The sequence below is a fragment of the Rattus norvegicus genome, chromosome 20 (assembly GCF_021556685.1).
Source record: "Rattus norvegicus strain SHRSP/BbbUtx chromosome 20, alternate assembly SHRSP_T2T, whole genome shotgun sequence".
NCBI lineage: Eukaryota > Metazoa > Chordata > Mammalia > Rodentia > Muridae > Rattus > Rattus norvegicus.
In genome coordinates this window covers 13,813,447-13,827,243 of record NC_141553.1, presented here as the reverse complement: position 1 = coordinate 13,827,243, position 13,797 = coordinate 13,813,447, and the positions used below count along the sequence as shown (strand labels likewise).

The following is a 13,797-nucleotide window of genomic DNA, read 5'->3' as shown; positions in this document are numbered from 1 at the left end:
AGTGCTGTAGAAACTGTGGGGATCAAGACTCCAAACTCAGTAAACCCTTGGAGATACTCAGGACATAGCATATGACCACTGTCTTTTTCTACGTACTAGGTTAACAGATAACATGCTATCTAAGACTGTCCAGGACAGTGGTCAGGACAGTAAGTTTTAGAGCTGGTCTCTGTCTCAGGAACTGGGCTATATTGTACTGAAGGAGGTGGCATCCCTTGTCTTACTATGTGACTTGGTCTCGGGGCACAGGAGCAGAAGGCTCTTCAGGTCTAGAGCTGCCTGTCAGGCGTGTACGCTCGGGGCTGAAAAAGCGCAGAGAGTCGTAGCCTTCAGGGACTGCCTGAGGCCTCACAGTTCTGGAAGCTAGAAGACACCCGTCCGGTTGCACACAGGATGAATTAATTCCCTCTAGGGTCTCTTGAGGAGAACCTGCTGGCTGTTCTTGCCTTTGGCGGCATCCGTCTAGACTGTTCCCCATCGCTGCAGAGGACACAGAGCTTTCTGCACACCACATGCTTCCCTGTGGCTACACGTGTGAAACCCTTTCTATAAATTAGTGGCAGTAAGACATCCACACACGCCTTCTCACCTACAGGAAGCTCTTAGGGCTTCTCTTCGGGATACATAAATTGCCAGCATGGCTGCTGTGGGCCAGCTTTTTGTGCCTATAACAAATACCCACGATAAAACCTGATTACAAAGAGAGATCGTGGTTCATTTCGTCACACGGGGTTTAGAGGTGCTGTAGAAATATCTAATCTCAAACAGGGCTCCTACTCTGCCTTTGATCATTCAGTTCCCAGATAAAAGACACACAATTTTTATATTTATAAAAAGCCTTGGGGCTGGAGAGAGGGCTCAGTGGTTAAGAGCACTTGGACTGCTCTTCCAGAGGTCCTGAGTTCAAATCCCAGTAACGACAGGGTGGCTCACAATCATCTGTAATGGGATCTGATACTTTCTTCTGGTGTGTCTGAAGACAGCTACAGTGTACTCATACATAAAATAAATAAATCTTTTTTTTAAAGCCTTAATCTGCACAAGAGCTGGGCAGGTATCTCCCCTCTAAGCTATTATGTCTACTTCCCCACCATCAACCCTATTTTATAATTTGCCATGTTCCCTCTGGGCAGCTCTTACCCAACTGGCCAGCCCTTGTGGCCTTATTTTTATGACTCACCTAGCCCACGGCAGCATCCTCCTCTCTCCACCTTCTCCTCTTTCCTGGTCCTCCTCCGACCCCAAGCCCAGGACCCCAAGTCCCACCTATCTCAATTCTGCCCAGCTATAGGCTGCATCCGTCTTTATTCACCAATCAGGGATAATTTGGGGGGCAAGGTTACAAAGTGTCATTCGTGTACTTGCCAATTCTCTCGACTTTGGCCCCAGGCCTTGGGGCCAGTGTTTAGCATTTCAATGCATAGCAAAAGACAGAACTTCAATGTAGAGGTTTCTGTCTGGGTTTGGTTGGTTCCGTGGCTTTTATGCCTGTAGTGTGGCGGTACATTAAGGCAGGAACTTGCATTAGAGCAAGAAGCTCAAGGCTGCTGGGAAGTGAAGGAAAGAAAAGGAGAGAAGAAAACACAAGCCCCACTGAACACATGACCTAAACCATCCTACTGCCCCTACCTTGGAAAGTTCCCATCCCTTCCCAGTAGGTCAAGCTTGGAACCAAGCTTAGAAGTGTGCACTGGGGCCATATGTCACCTTGACATAAGTACTTCAATGTGGTGACAATTGATCTGATCATATAGGCCTGAGAGCTCAGTGGTGGAATTTATAACTGACATGTGCAATGTTCTGGGTACCAGCCTCAGTGCTGCGTGCGTGCGTACGTGCGTGCGTGTGTGTGTGTGTGTGTGATGGAGCAAGGTAGGGCAAGACTTAATTGTGTTACTCAGAATGACGTTTAAAACTTGTGAATTGTTTATTCTGAAACTTTCCACTTCATATTTTCAAACCGTAACTGACTGCAGGTAACCAAAACTGTAGAAAGTCAGACCACAGGCAGGAGAGGACAGCTCGTCTCTGTGAGTGTGACTTATAAAGACGCATGTGGCCTGGTGTAGTGGCGTTGCCTTTAATGAGGGTGCTTGGGAGGCAGAGGCAGTCAGAACTCTGAGTGTGGATCTGTGGCTGTTATGTTTGCAGGTAAGATAGTAAGGGACCCTGCCCCCAGTTGGTTCTGATTGGTAAATAAAGATGCCAGTGGCCAATGACTGGGCAGGGCAGACAGAGGCCGGGTTTGCAGCCAATGGCTGTGCAGGGCAGACAGAGGCCGAATCTTAGGATTTTTCTGGGCTTGGGACCGGGAGAAAAAGGACATCTACCATGCCAGGAGAAGGAGAGGAAAGATGTCATGTCTGAGAAGGTGCAGGACAGAGAACATAGCCGCCATGTAGGAGCTGGGGGAGAGAGTGGCTTCCTAATTGGGTCCAGGGCAGCAAAGATGAAATATAGAATTTAATAAATAATAATTTGGGAATGTTGGAGGGAGGTGGATTAACCACGTGGAGGTTAAAAATGGCCCAGAGAGGGTTGGGGATTTAGCTCAGTGGTAGAGCGCTTGCCTAGGAAGCACAAGGCCCTGGGTTCGGTCCCCAGCTCCGAAAAAAAAAAAAAAAAGAACAAAAATAGAAAAATAAAAAAAAAATGGCCCAGCGACTGAATTATTTTTAGACATTACAATATAAAGACATATATACATATAAAATATTAAAATATATAAAATATAAAGATATATAAAATATAAATATATAATATTGTATATACATATATACATATATATGTATATGTGTGTGTATATATATATATATATATATATCTTTCAATTCAAGAATCCAGAACATAGGGGTTGGGGATTTAGCTCAGTGGTAGAGCGCTTGCCTAGGAAGCGCAAGGCCCTGGGTTCGGTCCCCAGCTCCGAAAAAAAGAACCCAAAAAAAAAAAAAAAGAATCCAGAACATGGGCAGATAATGTGGAAGCCTCCACCAAATTTTATTTAATTAATTAATGCTACATGGATCTCTGAGTTTGAGGCCCGCCTGGTCAACAGAGCAAGTTTCAGAATAGCCGGGGTTACACAGAGAAACCCTGTCTGGAGGAAAAAAACAAAGAGACACATTATTCCAGTTAGGGCTAGCATACATAAACAAACTACACAATGCAGGGGGAAATGCCTCCTCTCAGAATTCTCAACACTTTGTCATAAAATATAATAGTAATTCTTATGCTATATAAATTGATAGTTGTGGACTCTGGGAATATAACAGTGAGTAAATCTTTTGGGGGTCCAATATTCACCCCACTACACGGAGAACCCTCCAGCACCCCTCTACCTCCCCAGGGTTCAACTTCTCTGCAGAGACGGTGGCCGGGCCTGAAGGGAAGGTGAACATGTACCACCACCTTGTAGAGGCTCTCAAGTTCGCAGTAGGGCAGAGGTGGCGGCTATGGGACCCCTACAGCCACCCAGGGATACAGGTAAAGCTCCTGGGGAGCGATGGGGTCCTCTCTCCTTCCCCAGAATACAGTATGAAGGGGGAGGGTCAGGACTGGAGTAGGGAAGGTGTAGGAATTCTTTGTAGTTCTAGGCAGGGATCGCCTAGCAATGGTTCCAAGGTAGTAGATATAAACAGGTATAGGTATAGCCTTCACACAGGCTAAATAAAGGAAAGACCCTCTAGCATAGACCAGAGAAAGGGTTCCCCAGCAGGGAAGGAGCTCATCCTGCCCTCTGCTCTGAGGACCATCCCTGACCCCTGGCTCCTCATTGACTCGCTGACTGCTTCCTCACCCCAGAACATCTCCCAGGACCTTCTCCGGGAGACTCTAGCCCAGCACATCCGCCAGCAGATTGATGGCCGTGGTGACCACCAGCTCAGCCATTACAACCTGTCCGGGGTCAGGGGCAACAGCATGGGCACGTCTCATGTGTCTGTGTTGGGAGAAGACGGCAGCGCTGTGGCAGCCACCAGCACCATCAACACACCGTGTGTGGGACCTGGGGAGGGGCGCGGGGCGGGGACGGCGGGGCAGAGCGGGCTGGGGCGGATGGGCAGGGGATGGGCGGGGCAGACAAGGCTCAGGGGCGGGTGGGCAGGCTCTCTTCTTTGTCCTGACACCTCAGACTCCTTTGCCAGAGTTTGGTCTACACCCACCCACTGACCTCCTCTTGCTAATCTCTAAGCAGGCAGCCTTTCCTTTTGTTTTCCTTTCTATTTGTCTGGCACTAGAGACATCCCTTGCTAGAGAAAAACTATTGCTAGATGGCTCTGAACCAGGTCTTGCCTGGCATGAACCTTGCTTTAAAAAAAAAAAAAAAGATGTGGGGGCCAAAGGGGATCTTTGAGGGCCGTGGGTGGTGCTGGGCTCTGGTGTGCTGGAAGGTACTCGAAGGCCCTGAGAGGTCACAGCCCCGTTGTTCTTGCGAGCCAAACTCAGGCTCCACGTTGCCTTATGTGCAGCTTTGGAGCGATGGTGTACTCCCCACGGACAGGCATCCTCCTCAACAACGAGCTACTAGACTTATGCTGGAGACACAAGCCAGGTTCAACGGTCACCCCTCCCCCTGGTGAGAGCAAGGCTTCCTGCCGAGCACCCCTTGAAGAGAGAGAGAGAGAGAGAGAGAGAGAGAGAGAGAGAGAGAGAGAGAGAGAGAGGGAGGGGGGTGGGCGGGGCCGCTAACCCCTGAGTGGGCCGCCCCCATCGCTGAGCACTGTGCTTAGCAAATGCCTGAAGGCGGGCTGGGCGGTACTCCTGGAGGGTGCGGTGAGGTGATGCTTCTTGGGGGGCGGGGGGGGCTCAGTTCCAGGTGAGCAGCCACCATCATCCATGGTACCCTCCATCTTGATCAACGAAGTCCAGGGGTCGAAGCTGGTGATCGGTGGGGCTGGTGGGGAGCTTATCATCTCTGCTGTGACCCAGGTGAGTCTGAAGGCTCCTAGCTAGAGTGTGCCCTCTCCATGAAACTCCCTGGGGTGGGGGTGGGGGGTGTCGTGGTGGGAAGGCCAGTGTCTCCTCCATCCGCGCGCATCCTCTTATTCCCAGGCTATCGTGAATAAGCTGTGGCTTGGCTTTAGCCTGACAGACGCCATCGCAGCGCCCATCCTACATGTGAATAGCAAGGGCCACGTGGAATATGAGCCCAAGTTTAACCAGGTAAGGCCGAGGTCCCACGTCCTTCCTCAAACCCATGCCGCTCAACGCATTCTGTAAAGAACCCTGCATGGGTCAGGCAGGTACACTTCACCTTCAGGAGCCACAAGGCGTTGAGGACAGGAAAGGCAAAAGGTTTGTCCGGTGGCAGGCAGAGAGCAGGGTGTTGCCTGGGCTTCTCCCAGGCTGAGGACTTTAAAAACTTGTTCTATTTATACCATTCCCAAGAAGCTAGCTTTTCTAGCTGTGGCCAGATGACTGTAGATGTTCCTTCCTGGTGATTTTTTTTTTTTTCCCCTCGCGTACTTTGGAACTCACAGTTGAGAGTTTATAAATGAAAGAGCTTGCTCTTTCCTGTGGGATTTTCTTTTAGAGCATTAGAGGTCATGATGCTGTTACTTCGTCCAAACGTGTGGTGTGTCCCTCCCCCCCCCCCCCCCCCCCCCCCCGCCAAAGCCCCCGGAGCAGGACCAGGGGCTGAATTCTCTTGACTGGTTACCTAACACCTTTCTCCCAGACAGTTAGCTTTCTGGACGTTTTCTGAAGCTAATTGGATGAACTGAGACGGAACCCATGAACAGATGAGCAGCTTTGGGGCTGGAGAGATGGCTCAGTGGTTAAGGTCTTACTTAGGTCTCACTTCTCAGCACCCACATGTTGGCTCTATGAAAGTTGTAAGAGATCCAAAGTCCTCTTCTGATCTCCACAGGCTTGCCTACATGTGTATGGTGCACATATATATACTCAGCTATGCACGCATACACACACACACACACACACACACACACACACACACGGGGGGGGAAGGAATACATAAATGTTTTTAAAATAAATAAATAAATAATTTAAAAAGACATTAGCTTTCCAAGGCCACAAACTTTGTCTTTGGAACCATTGCAACCATCTGCATTTTGAGTTTCTTAAAGTTCTATGTTTTGGTTCCCAAGGCCACCTCTGGGGCCCCTTAGAAGTCTAAAAACTCCCCTTAGAGCGGGAGACTTTTAGTAAGAAGCGACATTGATAAACAATTCCCTCATAATAGTTTGAGTCAACTTTCCAGTTGTATAAAAGCCTTTGACGCAGGGCTGGGAATGTAGTCCGGGGTAAGAGTATGCCCGAGCTGCCAACGCTACCAAAGAAAAAGAAAAGGAAGTACGCACTCAACGGGAACCATTTAACGCCCATGGTCCATTAGTGGTGATTACCTCAATAACTATTCTGTCTTATAGGTTCCGGGCAGTACTCAATAAATTACGTGTGAGGTGCTCAACACTTTATAGTAAAATGATCTTTGTCTTAGACGACACAGTAGGCTAAAGTAAGTACCCTGCACATTCAAGGCAGGCTGTGATGTTTGATAGGTGAGGCGAACTTACCTTTTAAAAACGATTTAAGATTTATGTGTCTGAGTATATTGTCTGCATATCTGTGCGAACACCCCATGCATGGCTGGTGCTTATAGATGTCAGAAGAGGGCACTGGATCCCCTGCAACTGGAATTATGGTTGTGAGCCACCATGCAGGTGCTGAGAATGGAACCTGCATCCTCTGCAAAAACAAAAACAAAACAAAAAACAAAAAAACCCCAAACAAACAAACAAACAAACAAAAAACCCCAAGCGCTTTTAAGTGCTGAGTCATCTCTTCAGGTTAGTTATATTAAATATGTACTAGCATTTTGACTTCCAATATTTTCCAGTTATGATGGCTTCAAACCCCACTGTAAGTTGAACAGCATCTGTGCTGAGAACCTTGTTGTTCCAGACCTGAGGTCTGTGCAGAGTTCTGGGGACCTGAGATGTTCCCAAGGAGCTAATGGCTAGAGGATGCAAGGTCCCAGACGTGGTTTTTATGCCCTTACTCTTGGAGCCTTGGCTCTTGACTCTTAGCTGAAGAGCCTTTCTCAGCAAATATACATGCTCAGGTCTTGGCACTCTGAGAATCTTCGACTCTGAGGATTCAGATGATGACACACAGTCCGGGAATGGGGGGTTAATGAAATCCAGTGTCCCATAAGGCCAAGATTCATGGCTCCCTGGGGTTGTCAGAATGTCAGTTATGTAGATCTAGGGCCTTCCATGGAGAACATTCTAAACCCGGGCTGGGAGACTTCAAATCTCCAAGGACCTTTATAAGCAAAAGCCACCATCAAGGAGAGGAAGGTCTTGGAGTTCGGCCGCTAAACTCTGAGAAATGGAGCCCCTGAGGATTGAAAGTTTTATCTCTGGCTTTAGCACAATGGGGCTTGGCCTTTAATGCTAAGGCCGTTGGGCGATTCCTACAGTGAGTACAGAAAAACTTAGGCCCCTCAGGGCCTCCAGATCTCACCGTGCCAGTAGTTCAAGACACCAAATGTTACCTCATGGCGTCAGACAGGAGGCAGCTGATTAGAAGGACAGCAGATACCATAACTGGATGTCTGTGGAGTGTCGGGTCATAGTGGGCAAAATTCTTGGCCCATTAATCTGAAATCATGTGTGGAAGTATGGGACTGAAGAAGTCCGGTTCTTAGGATTTTTGACCCCCTATAACACGATAAACAGCAGTGAGGGGGTTCACACCCCAAGAACTGAAAGCCCTTAACGTTCAGAACTTCAGGGCTAGGGCATGCTTTAATTTTTACCTCGACATTCATAGATTTAGAGTCTTACACCTGAGCAATTAGGGCCTCACATTCTGAGTGTCTCCTCAGGGTTCTAGCATCCTTGGATACATACAAGTTTGTTCCCCTTTGGAGATAGAATTGGGCTTGGGCTAGCCTCCTACCTACTGTGTAGTCTAGGCTGATCTCAAATTTACAATTCCCCTGCCTCTGCCCCCTGAGTGCTTAGATTGCAGGCATGTGTCACCATACCTGACTTGATATATAAATATTCCTTTATATATATATATTCGAATACACACACACACACACACACACACACACACACACAGAGAGAGAGAGAATGTTTCATGAACTTACAAGTCATCCTTAAGCAAGGGCTGTGTTAATCTTTCTATATGGATCCAATTTTAAGTGTCCATGAGGGGGGCTGGGGATTTAGCTCAGTGGTAGAGCGCTTGCCTAGCAAGCGCAAGGCCCTGGGTTCGGTCCCCAGCTCCGAAAAATAGAAAAGAAAAAAAAGTATCCATGATGCTGAATTGAGAACAGACCACATGACTACTCTGGACAAGCAGGATCAGGGTCTTTGGGTTCTCCTAGACACCCCTTTATAAGCCCTGAAATGATAGCTTCCCAGGAGTTTAACTGCTGCATATCTGGGTGTCTTAGGTCTTGAGTTCTTGTCTGTGTTACTATTGTCTTATATGTTTGGCAGTACTTGTATTGGTGGGCCTGGATACCTAGTATCTAGTACTTTGTCCTCCTCAATGTTCCAGGGCACCCCTGGACCCCTAGAAGGTATTGCTTTTAAGAGATTCAAAATTGTGCCCCTTAGCCCAAGTCTTCTAAAGCTACCTTCTCAACAGAAGCAACTAGGTGACCTCAGATTTGTCCTCTGGGGCCATAGCGAATTAGACTGAGGAGCAGAATGAACTTGGTTCTTAAGAGGGTCTTTGTTCTGAGTCTCATTACCCTTGTATTGCACCCAGAGTTGTGCAGCCTTCTTAACATCCCTCTGATACTTTCAAGTTACAGACTGCATGCTCTTGAACCAGTGCTGCCCCAGACTTTCCCTAGCCAGGGTCCTCAGACCCCCCTCTCCCAGTTTTAGATGTTTTCCTATTTCTTGCTTAGCCACTCCTTTGTGCATGGGGGAGGGGGACTTGAGCTTCCCTCCCCAGGGATGCTCCTTCTCTCTTCTTCAGGAGGTTCGGAAGGGGCTACAGGACCGAGGCCAGAGCCAGAGCCAGAGCCAGAGGCCGGTTTTCCTGAATTCGGTCCAGGCTGTGTTTCAGGAAGGGCCCTGTGTCTATGCAGCATCTGACCTGAGGAAGGCTGGAAAGGCTTCAGGATACTAAGACAGCTCTGCCCAGGGCTAGGATCTGGCCCACTGTGAGTCCTGTGCCTGACATGGATGATGCTGTACGTCTAAATACTCCAGGACCCGGATCCCTTGCTCTGAGACCTACCTGGGACCAAAAGAACAGGGATCAGCCCAGCCGATGAATGAATGAAGAGGGAAGGATTGACTTGTCCCTGGTCCCGTCCCAACACCTCCTGTGGCCCTGCCCTGTTTCTTCTAGCCTTGCCCTCCCTGGCCTCATGCTCACACTCCAAATGGTGTACCTCCCAGTCCACAGTGTGAACTGATTTAGTGGTTCTAAGCAGTTAAAGGGACCCTCGGATAGTTCCCAGTGATATGCAACACACCACAGACTCCTACGGTCCTTCATGACTTGCCATCGGGGCCAAGAGATGAGCCAGGCTTCACAAGGCTCAGCGGACAGGGGCAAGCACACCGCCCACGTCTACTCTGCTCCTGCTACAATATCTCTTCCGGGGGTTTCGCAATGTGTCTGCTCCCCCCACCCTCTGTCTTGCCTGCTGGTGGGAAGACAGGAGTGTGGCTTGTAGTACTTATGTTTTGCTCCACTCAGGAAAAGGTTGGATAAAGCAGAGCTCGGTCTTAATATTCCAACGTCTTTTTTCTTAGATTTATTTATTATATATAAGTACACTGCGGCTGTCTTCAGACACCCCCAGAAGAGGGCATCAGATCCCATTACAGATGGTTGTTGAGTTACTATGTGGTCGGTGGGATTTGAACTCAGGTCCTCTGGAAGAGCAGTCAGTGCTCTTAACCGCTGAGTCATCTCTCCAGCCCGGTACTCCATGTTCTTGAGACTAGGGCTCATGCTTGGCAGTGCTGACATCTGAGATGACATCATCCTTCGTGGCATGGGGCTGTCCCTACATTGCACACACTTGACACAATAGCTTCCCCTCATACACCCCCAGACGCAACAACAGAAACTGTCTCTGGACAGGGCTACGTCACCCCTGGCCAAGAACCGCTGCTCCTGATGAGTGGGAAACTGTCCTAGATAGCTTTGCATGCTGCTCGGTAGGGTGCCCATCTTGGAAGTGTCCCCACAGGGACCTGAGCAAATGAACCCTGGGAGTATCAGGTACTTCTGTGTCACCCCAAGTGCCTGAGGGAGTTGTGTTACTACATATAGGATGCTACAACAATGTGTGTGGTGTGTGCATCTTAAAGGTCCATCCTGCTGGTTCAATTGTTAAGAGCTCTTTTTTGAGGGGTGGGGCTAGAACCTAGGTTTTGATTTCGGGTGCGTACATGATGGCTCATAACCATCTCTTACTACAGTTCCATGGGGTCTGATGACACTCTCTGACCTCCATAGGCACCAAGGATTCAATACAGCCTGGATGCCTACATGTAGACAAAACACCCATAATGCTAAGCGAATAAATCTAACGTTAAAAATTTTAAAACTCGGGGTTGGGGATTTGGCTCAGTGGTAGAGCGCTTGCCTAGCAAGCGCAAGGCCCTGGGTTCGGTCCCCAGCTCCGAAAAAAAAAAAAAGTTTTTTAAAACTCTGAAAAGCAGGACGTCTGAGATAGAGGCGCCAGCAGCAGATTCTGTGTTTAGTGAGGGTTCATTTCCTCACAGCCCGACACGGTGGAAGGAGCTAGGGGACTCCCAAGGGTCTCTTAAAAGATGTTAGAGTCACCCCTCACTGTCTGTGAAAGATTGGTTCCAGGACCTCCCTAAAGGATCGCTGTAGATGCTCATGGCCTTTACATAAAATGGAGCTATATTTGCATCAGCGGCTTGGAAAACCAAGAGCTGGAAGCTAATGGGGTGTCAAGTGAGGTTCCTGAAAATGATCGGATATTTCTCATTTTCACTGTGATGTTGCGTTAAGGAATGGACACCCACAGCACGCATGCACGCGCGCGCGCGCGCGCACACACACACACACACACACCTTGATTTGAGATCATAAAATTCTGCTTCCTTCCGAACAGAGTTTCTCACTGCGCATGCTCTGTGCCTCGCCCCGGGATCTTTCCTGATTTTCTTTTTTTTTTTTTTTTTTGGTTCTTTTTTTCGGAGCTGGGGACCGAACCCAGGGCCTTGCGCTTCCTAGGTAAGCGCTCTACCACTGAGCTAAATCCCCAGCCCCACTTTCCTGATTTTCTAACTGAATGCTTCAAGCTCCTAAATCTCGCTCCACGCGCCCTTCTACCTCCTGCTACATCTGTGGGACCCTAACTCACGTGCTTTTGATCCAAGAGGGGTGGATTTATTTGCTGGCTGACCATGTGATAGTGTCAGTGTGTGCTTTCCGCATCAGATCAAAGCGGTGACATCAGACCTCCGTGAGGAGTTCTGTTCTTGAGAGATTATTTTTCCTAGGATACTAATCGGGTTCTAAGAAGAACTTAACGATGCTGCCATGATCACGTGCCTCTGACGGATTGTTACCAGAAAAAAAAAATGGCGGTTTGGGTTTCCTTCCGATTCTTATGGAATAGCAGCTCATGCTGTATCTGAGAGAGGCAATCAAACCTTGTTCCTACTAATTCATCCCTTGATGTATAGTGGAATGAATTTGATCCCCAAGCTTCAAAAGGAAAGAGCTGGCTATGTACAGTGTCACCAGGAGACTTAGTTAAATGTTAGAAAGAAAAACCAGTGATAGGCAATTTAACCTTTAATATCAATCCACAGCAAAATCAGAAAGCCGTGAGACATATTTCTATATCCAAACCTTTCTTCAAGCCTTGCGTGATTGACACTCCCAGCGCTCAACAACAAAAACGTGGAGACCCACACCGGTAAGTATATAGAGGCTGAGAGGACAGCCAACGTTTGGCCCTTTCCCCAAGGTCAGGGACATGGCAGGACACCTCTCCAAGTGTTCTTTCTACAGCTCTGCTAAATCACTTGTCCTAGCCTGGCAGTGGTGGCATGTGCCTTCTTTCCCAGCACTGGGAGGCAGAGGCAGGTGGATCTCTTGATTTCAAAGCCAGCCTGGTCTACAGAGTGAATTCCAGAACAACCAGGTCTATACAGAGAAACCCTGTCTCAAAAACAACCCCCCCAAAATGTCCCAGAACACCCACATGGCAGCTCACAGCTGTCTGCAACTCAAGTGCCAGTGGATCTGACTCCCTCACACAGACATACGTACAGATCAAACACCAATGTGCAAAAATTAAATAAGTAAGTCGCCTGTCCTCTTGATTCGAGAGGCCACAAAGATCCAAAGTTTGACCTTTATCTAGTGAACACAGAGTAAGAGGAGGGTTAACGGAGAAGGAAATGTCCTCAGTGGTTTCAAGGGAAGTCACAAGGTCAGCAAGATCCCGACTCCACCCCATAGAGGACACACCTCATAGAGGAAGACTGAGGAAGCCAGTGGACTCTGAAGTCCCAAGAGTAACCCCTGAAAAGCCTCAACTGACTTAAACAACTACAAACGACTAGTTCCTCTTTGACTACTGTGGTCGTAAGCATTCAACAGGAAATACACCCAAGGAGTGAAATGATTTGGTAACCACAGAGAAGAAGTAGACTAAACCTTAGAAGGAACAAAGATTCTGGCCCCTGTCCACACCTGACAGTTCATAAAACACACTTTTTTTTTTTTTTTTCCGGAGCTGGGGACCGAACCCAGGGCCTTGTGCTTGCTATGCAAGCGCTCTACCACTGAGCTAAATCCCCAGCCCCACTAAAAATTTTTTTTACATGCGTGCGTGTGCTCACATAAGCACGAGAGTGAGCATACACACGTGAGCACACACATACACTCTTACACTTACACACACGCACCACAGAGTGCCTGTGGAGGTCCTAGGACAACTTATAAGAGCAAGTTTTGACTACATGGTGAACTCAGGCACTAAACTCGGGTCGTCGGGCTTGGCCGCAAGCACCCTTAACTCCCGAGCTGTCTCATAAGCCCCTTTATTACTGACAACACATTCCCGGGCTTGGAGGTTAAAGCACTTGTCACACAAGTGTGGTGACTGGGGTTTGGTTCCTTAGAACCAATGCTGAATTGGGGTGGTGGTCCAGTATTTGGAAGGTAGAGACAGGGGTTCCCCAGAGCAAACTGGCTAGCCAGACTACCGTGAACCAGCAAGCTCCACATTCAACTGAGAGAGAGGCCCTGTTTTAAGTGGAAGAGTGGAAGACAACAGGACTCGTGACATTAACCGCGATCTTCCGCGTGCACACCTGTGCATGCACACCTACACAAGCATGCCTTCACACATACCAACACACATTCAGACGAGAAAAAAAAAAGTAATAACAAAATGACAGAGTCATTTTCTACCAAACTCAGATTCCCAAAGGAAGAGATGAGAAGAGGGAAGGACCAGGGTGAACACCAAACCCTGCAGCAGTAGTCCCAACATCCGGGGTCTATAATGGCATCATCTAGGCACCGATGGACTTCGATAACCTGGCCACTCCATTTACGGCTATATCATTTGCAACACACTTCTGCTCCCTCTTGGGTCACTTCCGCTCCCACTTCCGCTCCCTCTTGGGTCACTTCCGCTCCAAACTTTCTTCAGCAGAGTTTCTGTCTCCAACGGAAGAGCTTTCACCCTTCTGGCTTTTTTTTTTTTTTTTTTTTTTTTTTTTCCCGGAGCTGGGGACCGAACCTAGGGCCCCTTCTGGCTTGTTCTAATAGCTTTTCAGGGTTTTCTCACCAGGA

General features: G+C 48.3%; 1 protein-coding gene and 1 pseudogene across 2 annotated transcripts in view; one reads left to right on the top strand and one right to left on the bottom strand.

Annotated features, from left to right (window-relative positions):
* The window catches only part of Ggt5 (gamma-glutamyltransferase 5), a 28,215-nt gene extending 18,486 nt beyond the window's left edge, over positions 1–9,729 (top strand). The window contains exons 7-12 of one of the 2 annotated variants that reach the window (NM_019235.2): positions 3,347–3,483; positions 3,802–3,992; positions 4,467–4,573; positions 4,808–4,926; positions 5,050–5,160; positions 8,965–9,729. In NM_019235.2, the coding sequence (NP_062108.2) occupies positions 3,347–3,483; positions 3,802–3,992; positions 4,467–4,573; positions 4,808–4,926; positions 5,050–5,160; positions 8,965–9,117 (818 nt within the window). In that variant the 3' untranslated portion in view covers positions 9,118–9,729. Of the gene's footprint in view, positions 1–3,346; positions 3,484–3,801; positions 3,993–4,466; positions 4,574–4,807; positions 4,927–5,049; positions 5,161–5,674; positions 6,009–8,964 lie in introns of those variants that run through there. The other variant, XM_087597269.1, reaches the window with a different exon arrangement.
* On the bottom strand, positions 8,092–8,190 carry LOC120099053 (U6 spliceosomal RNA; annotated as a pseudogene).
* Positions 9,730–13,797: the final 4,068 nt, after the last annotated feature.